Source organism: Balearica regulorum, chromosome 1, assembly GCF_011004875.1.
Source record: "Balearica regulorum gibbericeps isolate bBalReg1 chromosome 1, bBalReg1.pri, whole genome shotgun sequence".
Taxonomy (NCBI): Eukaryota; Metazoa; Chordata; class Aves; order Gruiformes; family Gruidae; genus Balearica; species Balearica regulorum.
In genome coordinates this window covers 11,129,196-11,144,020 of record NC_046184.1, presented here as the reverse complement: position 1 = coordinate 11,144,020, position 14,825 = coordinate 11,129,196, and the positions used below count along the sequence as shown (strand labels likewise).

General features: G+C 37.5%; 1 protein-coding gene across 8 annotated transcripts in view; it reads right to left on the bottom strand.

The window, feature by feature from the left end:
* The window catches only part of CACNA2D1 (calcium voltage-gated channel auxiliary subunit alpha2delta 1), a 419,572-nt gene that overhangs the window by 337,972 nt on the left and 66,775 nt on the right, over positions 1-14,825 (bottom strand). For all 8 annotated transcript variants that reach the window (XR_012838476.1, XM_075771894.1, XM_075772138.1 and 5 more), the window contains exon 3: positions 8,162-8,278. Coding sequence is in view for 7 of the 8 variants with exons in the window: in XM_075771894.1 (XP_075628009.1) it covers positions 8,162-8,278 (117 nt within the window). In the remaining variant the exon portion in view is untranslated. The remainder of the gene's footprint in view (positions 1-8,161; positions 8,279-14,825) is intronic.

Sequence of the window (14,825 nt, the reverse complement as noted above, 5' to 3'; positions counted from 1 at the left end):
AAATGTGGGAGAGCATTGCTTGCTGGGAGACTAACCACAATTCAAGCTATTTTCCTTCCCTGAATTTCTCCAGCATGAGCCTTTTCCAGTACAATTGTCTAACACTGCATATAACTGGCAAGTAAGTTAAAAGGGTAGAAACACCTGAAAATAAAAAAATAGTAGTAAAGAGAAAATAGCAGCAAATTTATCAAGACATGAGCAATGTTTCTTTTTGTGCTGAAATCAGTTTTGAAATCAATTCTCAACAAGGCTTACACTCCTAAAATCAGCTAGGAAAGAGAGGAAGGGAAAGACATTTTATCTTGATCAACCTTCTGACGCTACCCCAACTCAACGGTAAAACCGAGGCCTCTCCATTTCTCTGTCGATTCTCTGGGTTATCACATCCATGCATAAGGAACTAACAGGAAACATCAGGTGCCTCCATCAACTCAAGACCTAGTTCCTCAGTGTCTTCTAATGACAAAATCACAGTGGTTACCCTGTCACCATTTTCAAAATAATGAGGGAAGTCAGGATCACAGATTGCTCTCAACTTTAGGAGGATCCAATCTACACCTGGAGAATGACCTAATTTTCAAGTTAAAGGGCAAAGACTCTGGCCTTCACAGCCTGAGAATAAGGATAAATGGATTTAACGTATTTGAAGGGATGATAATGAAGACGGAGGGCGATTGTTAGCATCAAAATGTGATTTTTGCACAGATTATACTATGGATTGGAGGACTTTAGCCTTGTGATCAGATGACTTCATAGAATGGTCTTAAATGGGAAAGAAAAGAACTGGGTTGAAGATCTTCCTCCCTGGTCAGAAGTTTTGTCTATTTACCTTTTAGATTAGAAGATAACTGGAAAAATACATATTTCCAGTATGCACCCTGGAATATAGCTTAGCTGCAATTTCAACACACCTGTGAAGGTGTGCCCAGATCCAGATATGTATCCATATGTATACACAGATATTTTCAGCTCAGAGACCTGGCCCAAGTCCTCACAGAGTGATTAGCTCTCATCTTTAGATTACTATGTAGAAGTGGTGGACTCCACTACTAGATGTGACTACTTAGGCTTCTTTGGAATTTCTGGAGGAGCTCAGGAGACCAGTGGCTGAGTTGCAACAGAGGCTACAAGCAAGAGATGGTGCCCAGTGCAAGTTCTGCTAAATGAGTGGACAACTTAAATTTATCTATAGAGTATTTTTAAAGAGTGGAAAGGTATTTTGTTAGCATAGGCAATTTAAGATTAGCAGACCATAAGGTAGGTGTCCCTACCTTCCATGTTAGGTTGTGTTAGATATCCAAACAAAACTCAAGCTAGAGTTTTGGATCCTTTCCAAAAATCAATAGTATCAAGCACACCTAAAAAAATTATTTTAGTTTTGTAGGTCTTTCAGGCTACAGAAAATTTCCCAACCCTATTTCAAAGTGCACAGCATCTCTGCCCAGGAATCTCAAAATATGTTATAATACATGTTTATTTAAGCTTCCCAGTTGTATTGTGAGACACTGAAGCCTTATTTCAGGCGGGCAGGGAAATACGAAGAGATCTGGACACACTTGCACAGCTGTGTTGAAATTGCATCTAAACTAGCAGATAAACATTCTGAGCTCCTCATTCACAGACACAGTTGTGCACCTTGGACATTTCCCAACAGCACGTAGAGGGAACCTGTCTCCTAGCACACAATCTGTGCCTCAGTTTCCAGAAGAAACCAAGGCATAAAGGGTAGAATGAAGATATGATGTCTCTGGTTGAGATGTCTGAAGAAATCTAGACAATAAGGTGCAAATCCGCATGTAACTCATCTTTGTCTACACGCAGCCCACGAAGCCAAGGGTACTGAGTAGTACCTTCCCTTGAATGACCTTAATGTAAGAGTTTAATAGTTAAAAGCAAAACCAAATGATCCCACAGCAAAACAAAGAAATATTAAGCAGGAATTTAGCAGTGAAAATATGAATGTCTCTCATTCTCCAGTGAAATGTATTTTAGTGAACCTCGAGTGTTTGCTTTACACAAACGGTTATGCTGTTGCCTTAGAATATGGGCAGTGATGAAAGAAAAGTGTATTAATAAATGCACTGTGAGCGTACACCGTAGTGTTGACAACAAGGTACTGATAGTGAGGCTTTCCAGAAAGAGATATTTCACTGTGGAAAAGAACATTTGCAGGGGAATATGCATATAACTTAATTTTGGATAGGAGGACAAGTAGGATTCATCTCAAAGTATCACACAAACATGTAGCCAACAGTTACAAGAATTCGGGAATGTAGAAAGGGATCTTATCTAAGCAAGAAGTAGGATGTTTTGACGCCGTTTCCAAAATTTTCTGCAGGCTGTGCTTGCAAAGACACCTTGTTAGTAGGTGTTCTTTATTCATCATTTTCTCTCAATTTTCTGTTACTTAAAACATCCAAACTTGCTTTCTCTCTTCAATTCAAACATACCAGCAAAAGTGATCAAGAAGGTAAAACTGTAAATTTTCCTGCCATAAAAGATTAAGGATGCTCCCCGATACCTAATGAGTAATGGGCTGCTCAGGTGGGCAGGGGAAGGGCCAGAGCTGCACAGCTCACCACTTCACATTGCGCAAGACTGAAGCTGCACCTTAGATTTCCAGTGCAGCACTGGATTAAATATTACTTTAAGAGAAGTCATACTTCATTTCCCTCACGACACAGTGCATAAACAGGAAACAACCCACCAGCACACCTTTTTGCAAAGCACTGAGTTTTTAAAATATACCTTTCTAACAAAACCCCACAATTTACAGTTTTAAATTTTAAAGTGTGACAACAAAAATTAGGTTCTTTGCAAATCTTATGCTTAATACAGTATTTTACATGAGAATAAAAAATGTGTTATGAGTCCATCTCATATATTAATGAGTTTAAAAGGGTTTATTTTTATATAGTCCATGAGAAAATATTTGTAACTCCTCAAACCACATTTTATAAATAGATTCCAATGTCAGATACTCTAGTATTTCTAATGATACTCATCAAATAAATATTAGTATCTTCCAAATACAAGTATCCTCACTTTCTTGTATCTAGAAAAGCTTTTGTTTAAATTATTTAGTTTCCATCTGAACTGAAAAATTGAGCATGATACACATAGCTCCAGAAAATATTGCACTGATGAATGGGATAGGAACTTTAAAACAGAGGATAACTCTATAGAAAATTAATAATTTAGGTGCCGGACTGCCGAATGGACTAGGCATACTATTTGTTGGTATCCTTGGCAAGGTTGTGTACCTGAAAAATGTCCAAGGAACTTTGTGAGTTTTGCCCATAGTTACTGCAGGCCACATTTTCAATGAAACCTCCACCCGTCTTCCATTACACACCTGGAAATGCAGGTTGCAATGGTAGCAACAGCTAGTCTGTACACCACCTTTTAGCAAAACACACACTGACAGAATATTAAGTTGCCCATAATACCATAGAATCGTAGAATATCTGAAGTTGGAAAGGACCGATAAGGATCATTGAGTCCAGCTCCCTGCCCCTCGCAGGACCATATGCATACCATACGTATATGGAAATTCCATAATATTGAAATAGTATGTGTTCAGTAGGGTTAGGATAGGCAAATATGCAATAGTAAATGACAATAAACCAAAAAAAGAAATGTTGATTATTTGAACAACAGGCTCTACTGCAAGACAGTCTTTGACATCCTTGACTGCAAGGCTGTTGCCTGTCTCCCTCCTTTCTACTCATACCAGTCTCTTCCTCTACTACACTTTGCTAGAAAATTCTCCATTTTCTTTTCATCCTAACTTTTTCTTCTATGTCTAACATTTTCTAGTAATAGCTATCTAGGAAAGCCCTCTAAGTTCAGATCAGGACTGTCCCCTTTTTCCTTCCCTAGCTACGTACCTCTTTCAACCACCATTTTTAAGCTTCTCCCAAGCATAAATTAATACACATGAAAAAATAAAAATAGACTTTTTTTTCATTACAGTGGAACAAGTCATCTTTGTCCAGATTTTTGTTATAAGCTTTTTTCATACAAACCAGAAGTGAAATCACAAATCTTTTCCATGTTACTCAAGCCTTTTGTGTGTAACGCACAGAACCACTAAGTTATTTTACCTTTAAGTCATAGCTAGACAGTTTTCTAGCACAAAGTTGAATGAAAACACAAATAATTTGGAATGTAAGAGTTATTTCCCATTTAAAGGTGCTCTTGCAGCTCTAGGGAAGCCAACATTATTAGAAAAGTCATCACTAATATTTGCTTATTATAACCTTGCCCAAAGATTGTGTAGCATGCCTAGAGAAAATCATGGCATCCCTGGGGTGTGTTAGTCTCTGAACAATGACACTGTCGATGTCATTCACTGGCACCTTCCTCGTGGCATCACTGGAGGATTTATGATCCTCTTGCATCATACTCTTTTCAGGATTCAGGTCTTAATTAACACTTTGAGTCATATTAGCCCCAACGGTAAAACTCTCTGTGCAGTCATTAGTAACAGTTCCATTCAACTCCACTCCTGATTTCAGAGAAAATGTGACCCAGCAGATTTAAGAAGACTTAAATTCAGATGAACTTTGTGTAGTGAAACTGAATTATTTATACAATGCCAGCATAAAGATTATCCTTGAAAAAAGAAGAAAGAGAAATACATATGGAAGGGGAAGAAATTATATTAGTAGAAAGTAATAGTTCAGATGCAGGACATAATAAGACCGTGTCTCCTGTGTATAAAAATAATCTAGAGGAAGGTTTAAAATCAGAAGTCATTGAAAGCTCCGATATAAATCTAGGATAACTACAAATAGAAAAGCCAGTATAAGTAGCTGAGCCGTTAGGAGCTCTTAAGGTCAGGTGATAGCACAAGAGAAAACAACATGAAGTGATCCAAAATTAATAACCATGTAGAATATGAGTCAGCAAAGAGATCTGACTAGGACTGAGATTAATAAAAGGGTATTTTTGCCCTGAAGTGATGCTTTTTAGGCTTTTTCCTCTTTATTTTTTTTTTTTTTAAGTCAGACTAAGCCCCGGGGTACATGAATATACATCAGAAATACATTTTTTAAAGAAACAACAGAATTCCCCAGAACAGCTAACCCTGATGAAGGTTGAGAAAAAAAGTCTGAATCAGAAATCAGAAGCTAAATCAAACAACAAAAATAATACTAAAAAACTTAATCAACTTAATAATAATAAAAATAATATTTAAAAGCTTAAGTCAGTTTTATTAATTTGACAGGTTATACTTATTTTTTAATGCATTGGCTTTGGCTGTGTCTGGCATTTAATACAAAAGGAAAAGTAAGTTTTCTCAGGAACCATCTATGACCAATCACACCTAGAAAGCTGGTCTGAAGCAAGTGGTTTTGATAAATTTTTATTTTTAAAATGTATGAAGATTTTTTTTTAAAAAAGTGAAAAAGAAAAAAAAAACTAGGATATATACAGAGAAATTAAATACCACTTGCTTAAAAAAAGCACAATAGGTTACCATATATATTTGTATATATATAAAATTAGGATCTTTTTATATATATATATAAAATCAGGACATAAATAGTACACAAAGTTCACAGAAAGTTTCAGCAAGGCAAATATCTGAAACCTGACAACCTCTGTAAGACAGCTCCATCCAACAGGTCATTTCGATCACTTGGCTGCAAAAAGGATCTTACAGATGTGTTGTAATCATGCAATTAATGTTTGTAAATTCTGCTGATTCCCAGGAAATTAAATAAAAAGTAATTTAAAAAAAATTGGAGATGTTCCAACACTGAAGAGAAGCATCATTGATCAGTGTTTAAAGGATGGCAAATCAAATTCAGTTGTGTGAAGTGGGGGTGGGGACCTAAGTTATTTCCACCTGTTTGAGGATGAATTTCACTCTGCATGAAGTGGCAAGATTGACAAAGATGTCATGCAGAAGTCTTGCTGACACACATCCTGAAATGATGGCATGCAGCTAAAAATAATAAGTATTGTACATTTACTGCAGCAGTGGCAGTAATGGCAACCCCAAGCATTAAAGATATCATGAGTCACATCCTCCAAAATAATAAAATTGGGTTTAAAGTCATAAGATTTTAGCCACTAATACATCTGGATGACTTTTTATTTGCCTTCAAGATGCATTGACTTGATAATTTAAAATTATCTGAGAAGTTCTGAAGACTACAACTGGACCGAAGGAACATCTTTCACCTAATTTAATCTTCTTTCACGTCAAGGAACTGAACTGTATTACCCTTTTCAAAAAGCGACCATGGGCTTGCCTAAAATGAGGTAGGCACCCTTCTTCTTCCACATTCACGGAAAAACTGTTCTGGACTCTTTTCTAAAGTAAGCATGAGATGCTTATTTAATTTTCTTAAAGTTTTAAGATCAAACCACCACAGACAAACACAAACCCCTACATTAATCTTGAGTGTCACGAAAATATAAGATTTGTCTGTGATAACTTAAAAACATCAGACTTATATGGGTTAATGGGAAAATGGTGGCAAAAAACGGTGTGTTCACAAAGGTCTGCAGATGACTTATAATATTTTGCAATAATAATACAAAGTCCAGAGTGCTACATAAACACATGCCCACCAAGTTAAAACAGGAAAACAATCCAAAAAATCATATCTATTGTACACTCATCTGACTGAAGCAGAGAAGCTTTGGCCCAAATAACACCGATGGACGTTGCATGTTAGGGAAGTTATGGGAACTGGAAGAGTAAACTCCTGCTAAGAACAGAAGGCAGGACAATGGGTACCTCCTGTGGCACCTATGCACAGACAACGGACTAAGGAAAACCTCATTGCCTACAAGAAGGCCAGTCCTCAGGACAGCGTGCAGCAGCAGTTGCACTCTTGGACTGATTTTTCAGCTGCATGAAACTGTACCGATAAAAGGGCTGCTTGGGTGGGACACATCTCCCCTAACGTTACACCCTTACAGTATAGACATTTACATCGAGGCTTCTCTGACACGGAAAGGGAGAAGTCAGGACTTCTGGGCTGTATTTCATCCCATTTAAAAGTCTTATTCAGAATACGTCAGGTCAGTCCTGGCTGAGAAGTGCCTGTTTTATTCCACTGAAGAAAAACGGAGCTTAGGACGACCAGCTGGGTAGATGTCTACAGATAGGTGAATTAATCCCTCTTTCTTCTCTCTTTCACTTTAAATGCCACGTCCAAACTCATCTGCAAGTCTATGTGGGTATGTAATTGCTTAGGGAATTCCAGTCTGCTGTTCCATCCTTTAAAACTATTTCTAATAGTTCTACTCTGTAAAAAGCATGTTTATGAATTCATCCAGGTCCCCCCATGCATGTTTGGTCAGTATCTTCTGAAAAGCACTCGCAGCACTTAAACAAGCCAGAGTGATGTGAGTAGGAATCATAAAAAAAAAATTACCCAGGTTTGGTGTCTTATGGGATAAAAGAGAAAGGGACTGCCGGCAAAAGCACCTTCAAGAAATAGCTACTTCTTATTTAAAGGATAAAGAATTGTGAGGTTACAATGCAGCATGGTCTTCACACTAATAGTTCAGGATTAACTTTGCTGATACGAAACATGATAGAAATACAGATTAAATTAGCAAGTCAGAAATAGAATAGGTATGGAAATGAATCTCATTCACACATGGCTACATTTGTTGAAGGAGAATTAGTTGCTACCATCAAGAAAGACTGGGTAACTAAAAAGACAAAGAGATCAAATATCAATAGATGTAGTTAGCAATAATACCAAAATGAACATCATGACTTCAAAGACACCATTATTTTTAAATCACATTTTCAAAAAACTCTACTTCTTGCTTCCCCAAGATCACTACTGACTGTAGAGTACAGTGATCTTCAAGTCATAAACATTCATGTGTGTCACTTAGAGGAATATTTTCCAATCTATTTATAACTTGATTTGTTACTTGGCCATGGTTCCTAATCTGTCCATCAATATTATAAGCATCTGCCCTATGCCAATGAACTAATGAGTTCATTTTCTACTGTGAAGTCACGAGCCATCTTTCTACATGTCATGTCCTGTACACATCAGGCTGATGCTGCCCATAAGTGTCTAGGCAGAAAAAAATAACAATAAAAGCATGTTTCAATAATAACTAAAGATTTTTTTTAAATGATAAATAGAAAACCTAACCCATTAGTACTTACCACCAAGGCTTTAGACCTATTACTCAGAAGTTTTTCAATGTCTCTGGCTGCAATTTCCACTAGCTGACGTGGGTTGTTGGCTTCTACAGTATACAAATTTCTGTTTTTCAAATAAATCTGCAAGAGGAAAAAAATGGAAATAAATCAAAACAGCAACAAACATTCAAAATAAGCAAAGTGACTTGACAGAACAGGCATCAAGATATCCTCTGCTCTTACTGGAGAGCTTCAGAAAGACTATTGCTAGGCAAATCCAGACGCATGTTGTGAAAGAAATACTTCACCTTTTTGTCTGAGAGGTAGAAGATGCCACTAAAAATCATTTAATAAATCTTCAAAACTGGCTGTTTCTAGTGACGGACTATTCAACTGCTACACTCTCAAGGAATCTGATTCCCATAGAGTGCTGTTGAAATTGGCTGAAGTTGAAATAAAATTGTTATTGCTGAATTTAATTCTTCCTTGAATGCTGAACAACAAACATACCATTTGAAGTAAATCATTTAAGTTATGCTAATGTAATCAGTTTAGTCCCTTATCTATTTATTCATATTATAGTGTTAGTATTCATGAGGAAGGAAGAGGAAGAGGAAGAAAACAAGTAAGAAAAGAGGGAAAAAAGGGAAAAGAAAAAAAAGGGGAAATGGGGAAAAAAGGAAAGGGGAAAAAAGATGGGAAGAAGAGGGCAAAGGAACTATAATTATGCTTCTCCTCTATCATGAATAAGGGTTATCTCTGCTGAGGAGCCATTAACTGTTTCCGAAGCAGAACACATATAAGAAGGAGATAATTTGATTTGTTAAACAAAGCCACTACAATGAAATGCATGCAACTACAGGAAGAAGAAAAAAGTAGCAAGCAATCCTTTTGCCTATCTCTTTCCTACTAGAACTAGATAAAGAAAAAATACATTATTTGGGAAAAAAAAAAAAAAAAGGAAAAAAAATAGTGGATACCTTATGACTAGATGGGCAAATGGGGAAGACTAATTTATGCAACCAACAGATGGCCTGAGTTTACTGAAGTACTCTGCCTCTCCGCAACGCTGCCTGGTGGGGACTGTGCTGTCTCCCGGGGAGTAATTCCAGGCACAGGCAGGAGCGGGTCCAGCGCTAATGCACTGGCTGCCATCCAGCACAAGAACCGAGAAACTGCAGACCAGACTGAGTCTACCAGCCCCACCAGGTTTCTCGGGTTAAAGCTATGGAGACCTGAAAGAAACTCAACAAAATATATCTGTGATGCTTGTAGCTGATGGGTATTTATCACAAATAAATTTCTGACAACTACAGTTATAGCTGCAAATTTTTATCGGGTATGTCTCATAAGCTGTCATAGGTTTTCATCACTTTTGAATTTCACAACACTTATGTTGGATTTGGGTTTTTTTCCTTCAGAAGTACAGTCTTTTCACCAGTGACTAAATGGAATATGCTTTATTCTTCATATAGTAGCAATCATTTAAAAAAATCAGTGCATCATGAGCAGAAAACCACTACAAAAGAAGATAGTTTCTAGTGAACTCAGATTATAGTTTGTATATTTTTGAGGTGCTTGATTTTCAAAATTGCCACACAGAAAGTTTATCTCAGGTATAACCCAAAATCTCTATCTCTCTCTCTCTCTTTTTTTTTTTTCTTTTAATTTGAGGACAGATCTTAATAATATAAATGGCCTCCAGGCCAATTATCAAACAACAAAATTGAAAACAAAAACATTTTATCCTACAGCTGTTCACTACAGAATTTCTTACATTTTTCTCTGAAACACATTAAATTTGCACAGTCAGCAGTGGGATTCAGAGTTAAATTGACTGTAGTGACCAGAAGAACCTTACAGTCCTACAGGCGAGGCAAGAGCAGAAATCAGTTTTATAGATTCAGATGCTTTGAACCAGGAATCAGCAGCAGCAAATATTCACCCTGATCACATAAGGAACAAACTAGAATATGGGTGTTACCAGGTGTTCGTGTCTTATTCTTTGAGGAGAAATGTAGTGCTAAATTCTTTAAACTGCATTCATGACTGTGTGAAGTACACCTGCATCAAAAGTTATTTAGTTTATAGAAGAATGGTCACAAGGTTTTACCAATAGGCTAAAAAACTGTAAAATAACTTTCATGAAAGTTTTTAAATCATAATTTAAAAAAAATAATTTTAAAGAATTCATTTATTTTACTTGTGAAAATGTTTGGTTTGCTTTGTATAAATGTCTCCTGACTTCTCATTTTTTCAGATTTGTTCATGCAATTGCTTTTCATTTGCTATTCAATGGTGAAAGGAATTAGAAAATTTACATATAATCCCCTTTCGTTTGAGAGTTTCAATTAGGCGAAAACATCTTAAAATTTGGAGAAAGCAGTAGTTCATTACAAAAACGCCATTTGATTGTAATTAAGTATTTCACTTGATATTATAAACAAAAATTAAGAAGGCCACAAGCAAAGGAGATACACAGTAGGGGCCCAGGCAAGTATGTGCTCAAGCAATGCAGGTTGGAGCAGACGGATGACAGGGATGACTTGGAGAGCACGCTGCCCAGCTGTACAAAGGCGAGCACTGTAGAGCTGATTCTTTGACATCTTCAAGCATTTAGCGAAATATGGTTTCTAACAGGCCATGACCTAACGGCCTCAGCAGAAGTTAAGGTGATGGTGCACTGCATCCACACAACCATGATTTTGCACCCCACAAACAGGAACACAATGTAAATAACTCACTGGAATTAATCTTTCAATATAGAGCAAAGTTACAGTAAACCATACTGATAGGGGTTTGAGAATCTGGATGGAAAATCTGCACTTTCATCCCTGTGTCTAATCCATTCTTATAGCAAACATATGATCTTATAAACCACAATTTGAAAGCACTCAAATTTTTCACACACCCCATTCCTTTAGGGAAGTTGTTCCCATACCTCCAAGCTTGAATGGTTTGAAAGCTGCAGACTATGAAAGTGTGGTCTAGTGGGTACATTTGTAGAAAAAAAAAAAACCACTTTCATTTTTCTTCTCCAGCACCAGCTATCAGAGTAGTTCAAAAGCCCGAATCACTTAACAAGATCACCACCACAAGAGACAGGAGTCCTATTGACAGGAGTCCTATTCATACTTCAACTTAAAACCTTTATAGCAGGCATTGTGGGTCCTACCACTGAGAAAGCCTGACTCCGAGGCTGGCTTCACAAGCTGTTATCTATCACTGATTAAAAAAAAAAAAAAAAAAAAATTCAAACCAAGCCCCCCAAAAAAAACCTTTGAGTTTTGCACAAGTTCCCACACAGAGTTGAGTCAGCAGCTCTTTCTCCTCCTCTTTGCTTTACCCCATGGCAGGGCATGGAGCACCTATCTCCCCTGCTTCTACCACCAGTGGAAGACTTATCCCACAGGCCCTCAAACAAAAGACATCAGAAATAACACGGAACTTCACACACTTCTTTTTATTTTCCTGAAGCATAAGACCTGTCTCAACTACCAAGGAACAGTGTAAGAAACAGTCACTAATTATTTAAGAGGTGCATACATAATTTATTTGTTGCCTGCTCCCGTTTTCTTTAATTCAGCCGTAGCACTGCAGCAGTTCAGCGCAACAACACCCAGGGGAATAAATACATGCTTCATGATTTGGCAGCCTGTGACAAACTTTTCCTTCTCCAAGCCTCCCACCTAGCAGTCAAACACAATTAACAAAAACTCATCTCAAATAGCCATAAAGGCTCTTATCAGCAAAGGTGTGCTCATTCGTCTTTCAAAATGCAATTTGTCAGGCTCCGTGGCTTGTTAAGAAGAACTAATTTGAATGCATTTTATTGAATTGCTTTGACCATGTGAATGCAAGTTTCTGTTGGCTTTTAGGTCTAAAATCACTTTTAGTACTTTAATCACAAATATTTTGCTAAAAGCTCTCCAAATTGTCAGTAAAACCCTGCAGTTTCTCACAGAATAAAGTCTCATTGCATGACTAAGTAAAATCTGTAAGGTCATAACACAAAAAACCCCTTTAATATTTCTCTGAAGTCAATAGCCATGCACTTTTCTATTCAGGCAAGAATGTATTAAAATTACTTTCTAAATGCCGAATATTTATTCTGGTATAATGAACTGCAAGGTTTTAGGGGAGAGAATATGATAGGGAGAGTCACATTAGTATGAAACAACACATGAAGGACAATAGTTAAATATGATAAAGATTAGAAAAACTGCCAGCCCCTCAGCAGAACATGCCCGTCTCCACTCCATCTTCAAGGACACGTTTATAAATCTCTCACAAAGAGACATTTTCCTTGCTTTCTCTAAGACTTGCGAGGGAAAGTCAAACATTTCTGTACAAACTGAGAGAGAATGAAAGAAGCACCTTCATTGCATGGCTTTTGCTACATTGGGGCAGGCATTGGGGCCGCTGTAGCACTGAAATTTTATTTTAATGGCCCTTATGCTTTATTACACTCAGGAAAAGTTCCTGAGAGTAATAAATGATCTGTGCTTTGGATCTGTGGTCTTGGCACTGTTTACACAGACTACCCAAATAACAAGGAATAATAACTCATGTTGAATTATTCTAAACTACAATAGAATTCTTTTGCCTCTTTGTTTGTTTGTCTGTTTGTTTGGTTTGAAACTGTCAGTCTCCCAATTTAAGAAACAATGGAGCCTTTTCTTCGGGCAGCAGTAACCTGGCTGAGGGCCCAAACATAGGACATGAACGCAGCAATCTCATTTCCATCACTGAATATTTTCATGGACATAGAAGTCATACAAGACAAGATCTTGAGAAGTTCAAGCCCAGGATTTCAAAAGTTAACAAAAAATACTCTATCATTTCCTACTTTTAAACATGCTGTGGTATAGAGGAACAAAATAACTCCCCAATTCCAGTAACACCTATATATACGAGGTAAATATACTGATGTTTTTATTATTCCAATACTACATTCAAGACCACTTAGCTTAGCTAGGCTGATGGGACAACTCTGTTGATGATCAATGCTTTATAAGCAGTCTAGACCAGACGGAGAGTATCACGAGGGTAGAACTACCGCTCAAAGATACTACTGAGCTTAGGACCCCAAATCAACTGAAACTTTGTGGTGGGTGGGTCCTCCATCTTTTCTGAAAGTGACTACACCAAAATACTAATGTGAAATCTGGAGCTAGGTTTTACAGGCTTATATAATAAAGTGATTAAATTGTTAAATACATTAAAAAAAAAACCACCTCAGAACAGAGCAAAAATAAATAAAGGTTTTGCAAATTAATCTCTTCCTGCCCACACCCTGTTTCTGGAGAGGGCCTTCCATGGCCAGTTCCTTCTGGTCCTTCCAAAAAGTCTCTTGCTTTCTGTCACCATGGGGCTCTAATAGGCCTTAATGACCATGACGAGGCTCACTGGGAACCTCCACCTGCACCCCTGCCCACGGGCTCCTTTTCAGCTCAATCAGTTCAAAACTCCCCTGTGTCCCTGACTCAGGTTGAAGCTACACAAAGGAAACTATGTTATCTTGGCATTTACTGCCCAGAACTAGAAGAATTGGGGAATGTTTTTCACAGGTGCTTGCATGACCTAATCTGACACCACGTTCAGAGCCAGCACTTCTCACCTCATGCACCAGCAACCTCAGATTACTTATTAGCTGCAGCACAGTATGTCATGAAGGGAGAGAAGTAGCTTAGGCACAGAGCTGCCCTCAAAGTAAAAGAGCATTCAGAGCCTTGATTGCTGGGGAGCAAGATGCAGAAATACCCCGGTGTCTGCAGGGCACTGCTGGGGAGCAGGTTCAAGATAACTTCTGAAGTCCCTCCAAGGCATACTGGTTTGGGTGCCGCTCGACACCAAAGCTGCTTCTATGCAATGTGTAATTCTCTGCTAAAACCAGTAAGTGGAGAATTATGTTTGCTCTTTGCTAACACTTAGTTGGGAATTTATGTAGCTTTGAGATTTCTAAACCTAAGGCTGAGCAAGGACCCAAGTCACCTTTATAGTTACTGAAAGGAACAGGCATTTCCAGAGCTTTATTCGGTCTGATACAGGAGTATTTCTATCCTCTCCCTATCTGGACAAAAGAGAGTTTCCTTAAAATTATAAAAAATATAAAAAAATAACCAAAGAAAACTAAAACAACATATCAGAATATTAAATGAAAACACAGCTAATGGGGTAACTTCAGAGTTTTTCTAATTTCTATACCTACTTCAACTTGGCCCAGGTTCTTGCTGATCTCTGTGCTCATTCATTGTTCTCCATTCTCCCACTCCCCAATGAAAAAAAAACCATACAGACTGACCCCCTGCTAAAATTAGTATTTTATCCTGAGGAGAAAGGAATCATCTAGACACAAAAACAAAAAATACATTTCTTTCTGAAATTTTGGGTAATGATAAAATTTTCAGAACAAATATTTTGACAAAATTATATTGTTTTATCAGAAAAAAAAATCAACATGTGTTACAGAGTCAGAAACAGTTGCAATTTTAATAACTTTGTTATAAAACACCCATATATTCGCTACTTTTATTTTTTGGCTTTATGAGGGCCATGAAGTTACATGTCATGATCTCCTTTATGTGAGAAAAGCAGAGCAGGGGGACCATTTGACAGACATCCAAACATATGAAGAGATCTTGGAAGCAAGAAAAGTCAGAAAACAGAAATAACCACTCTGATCCAT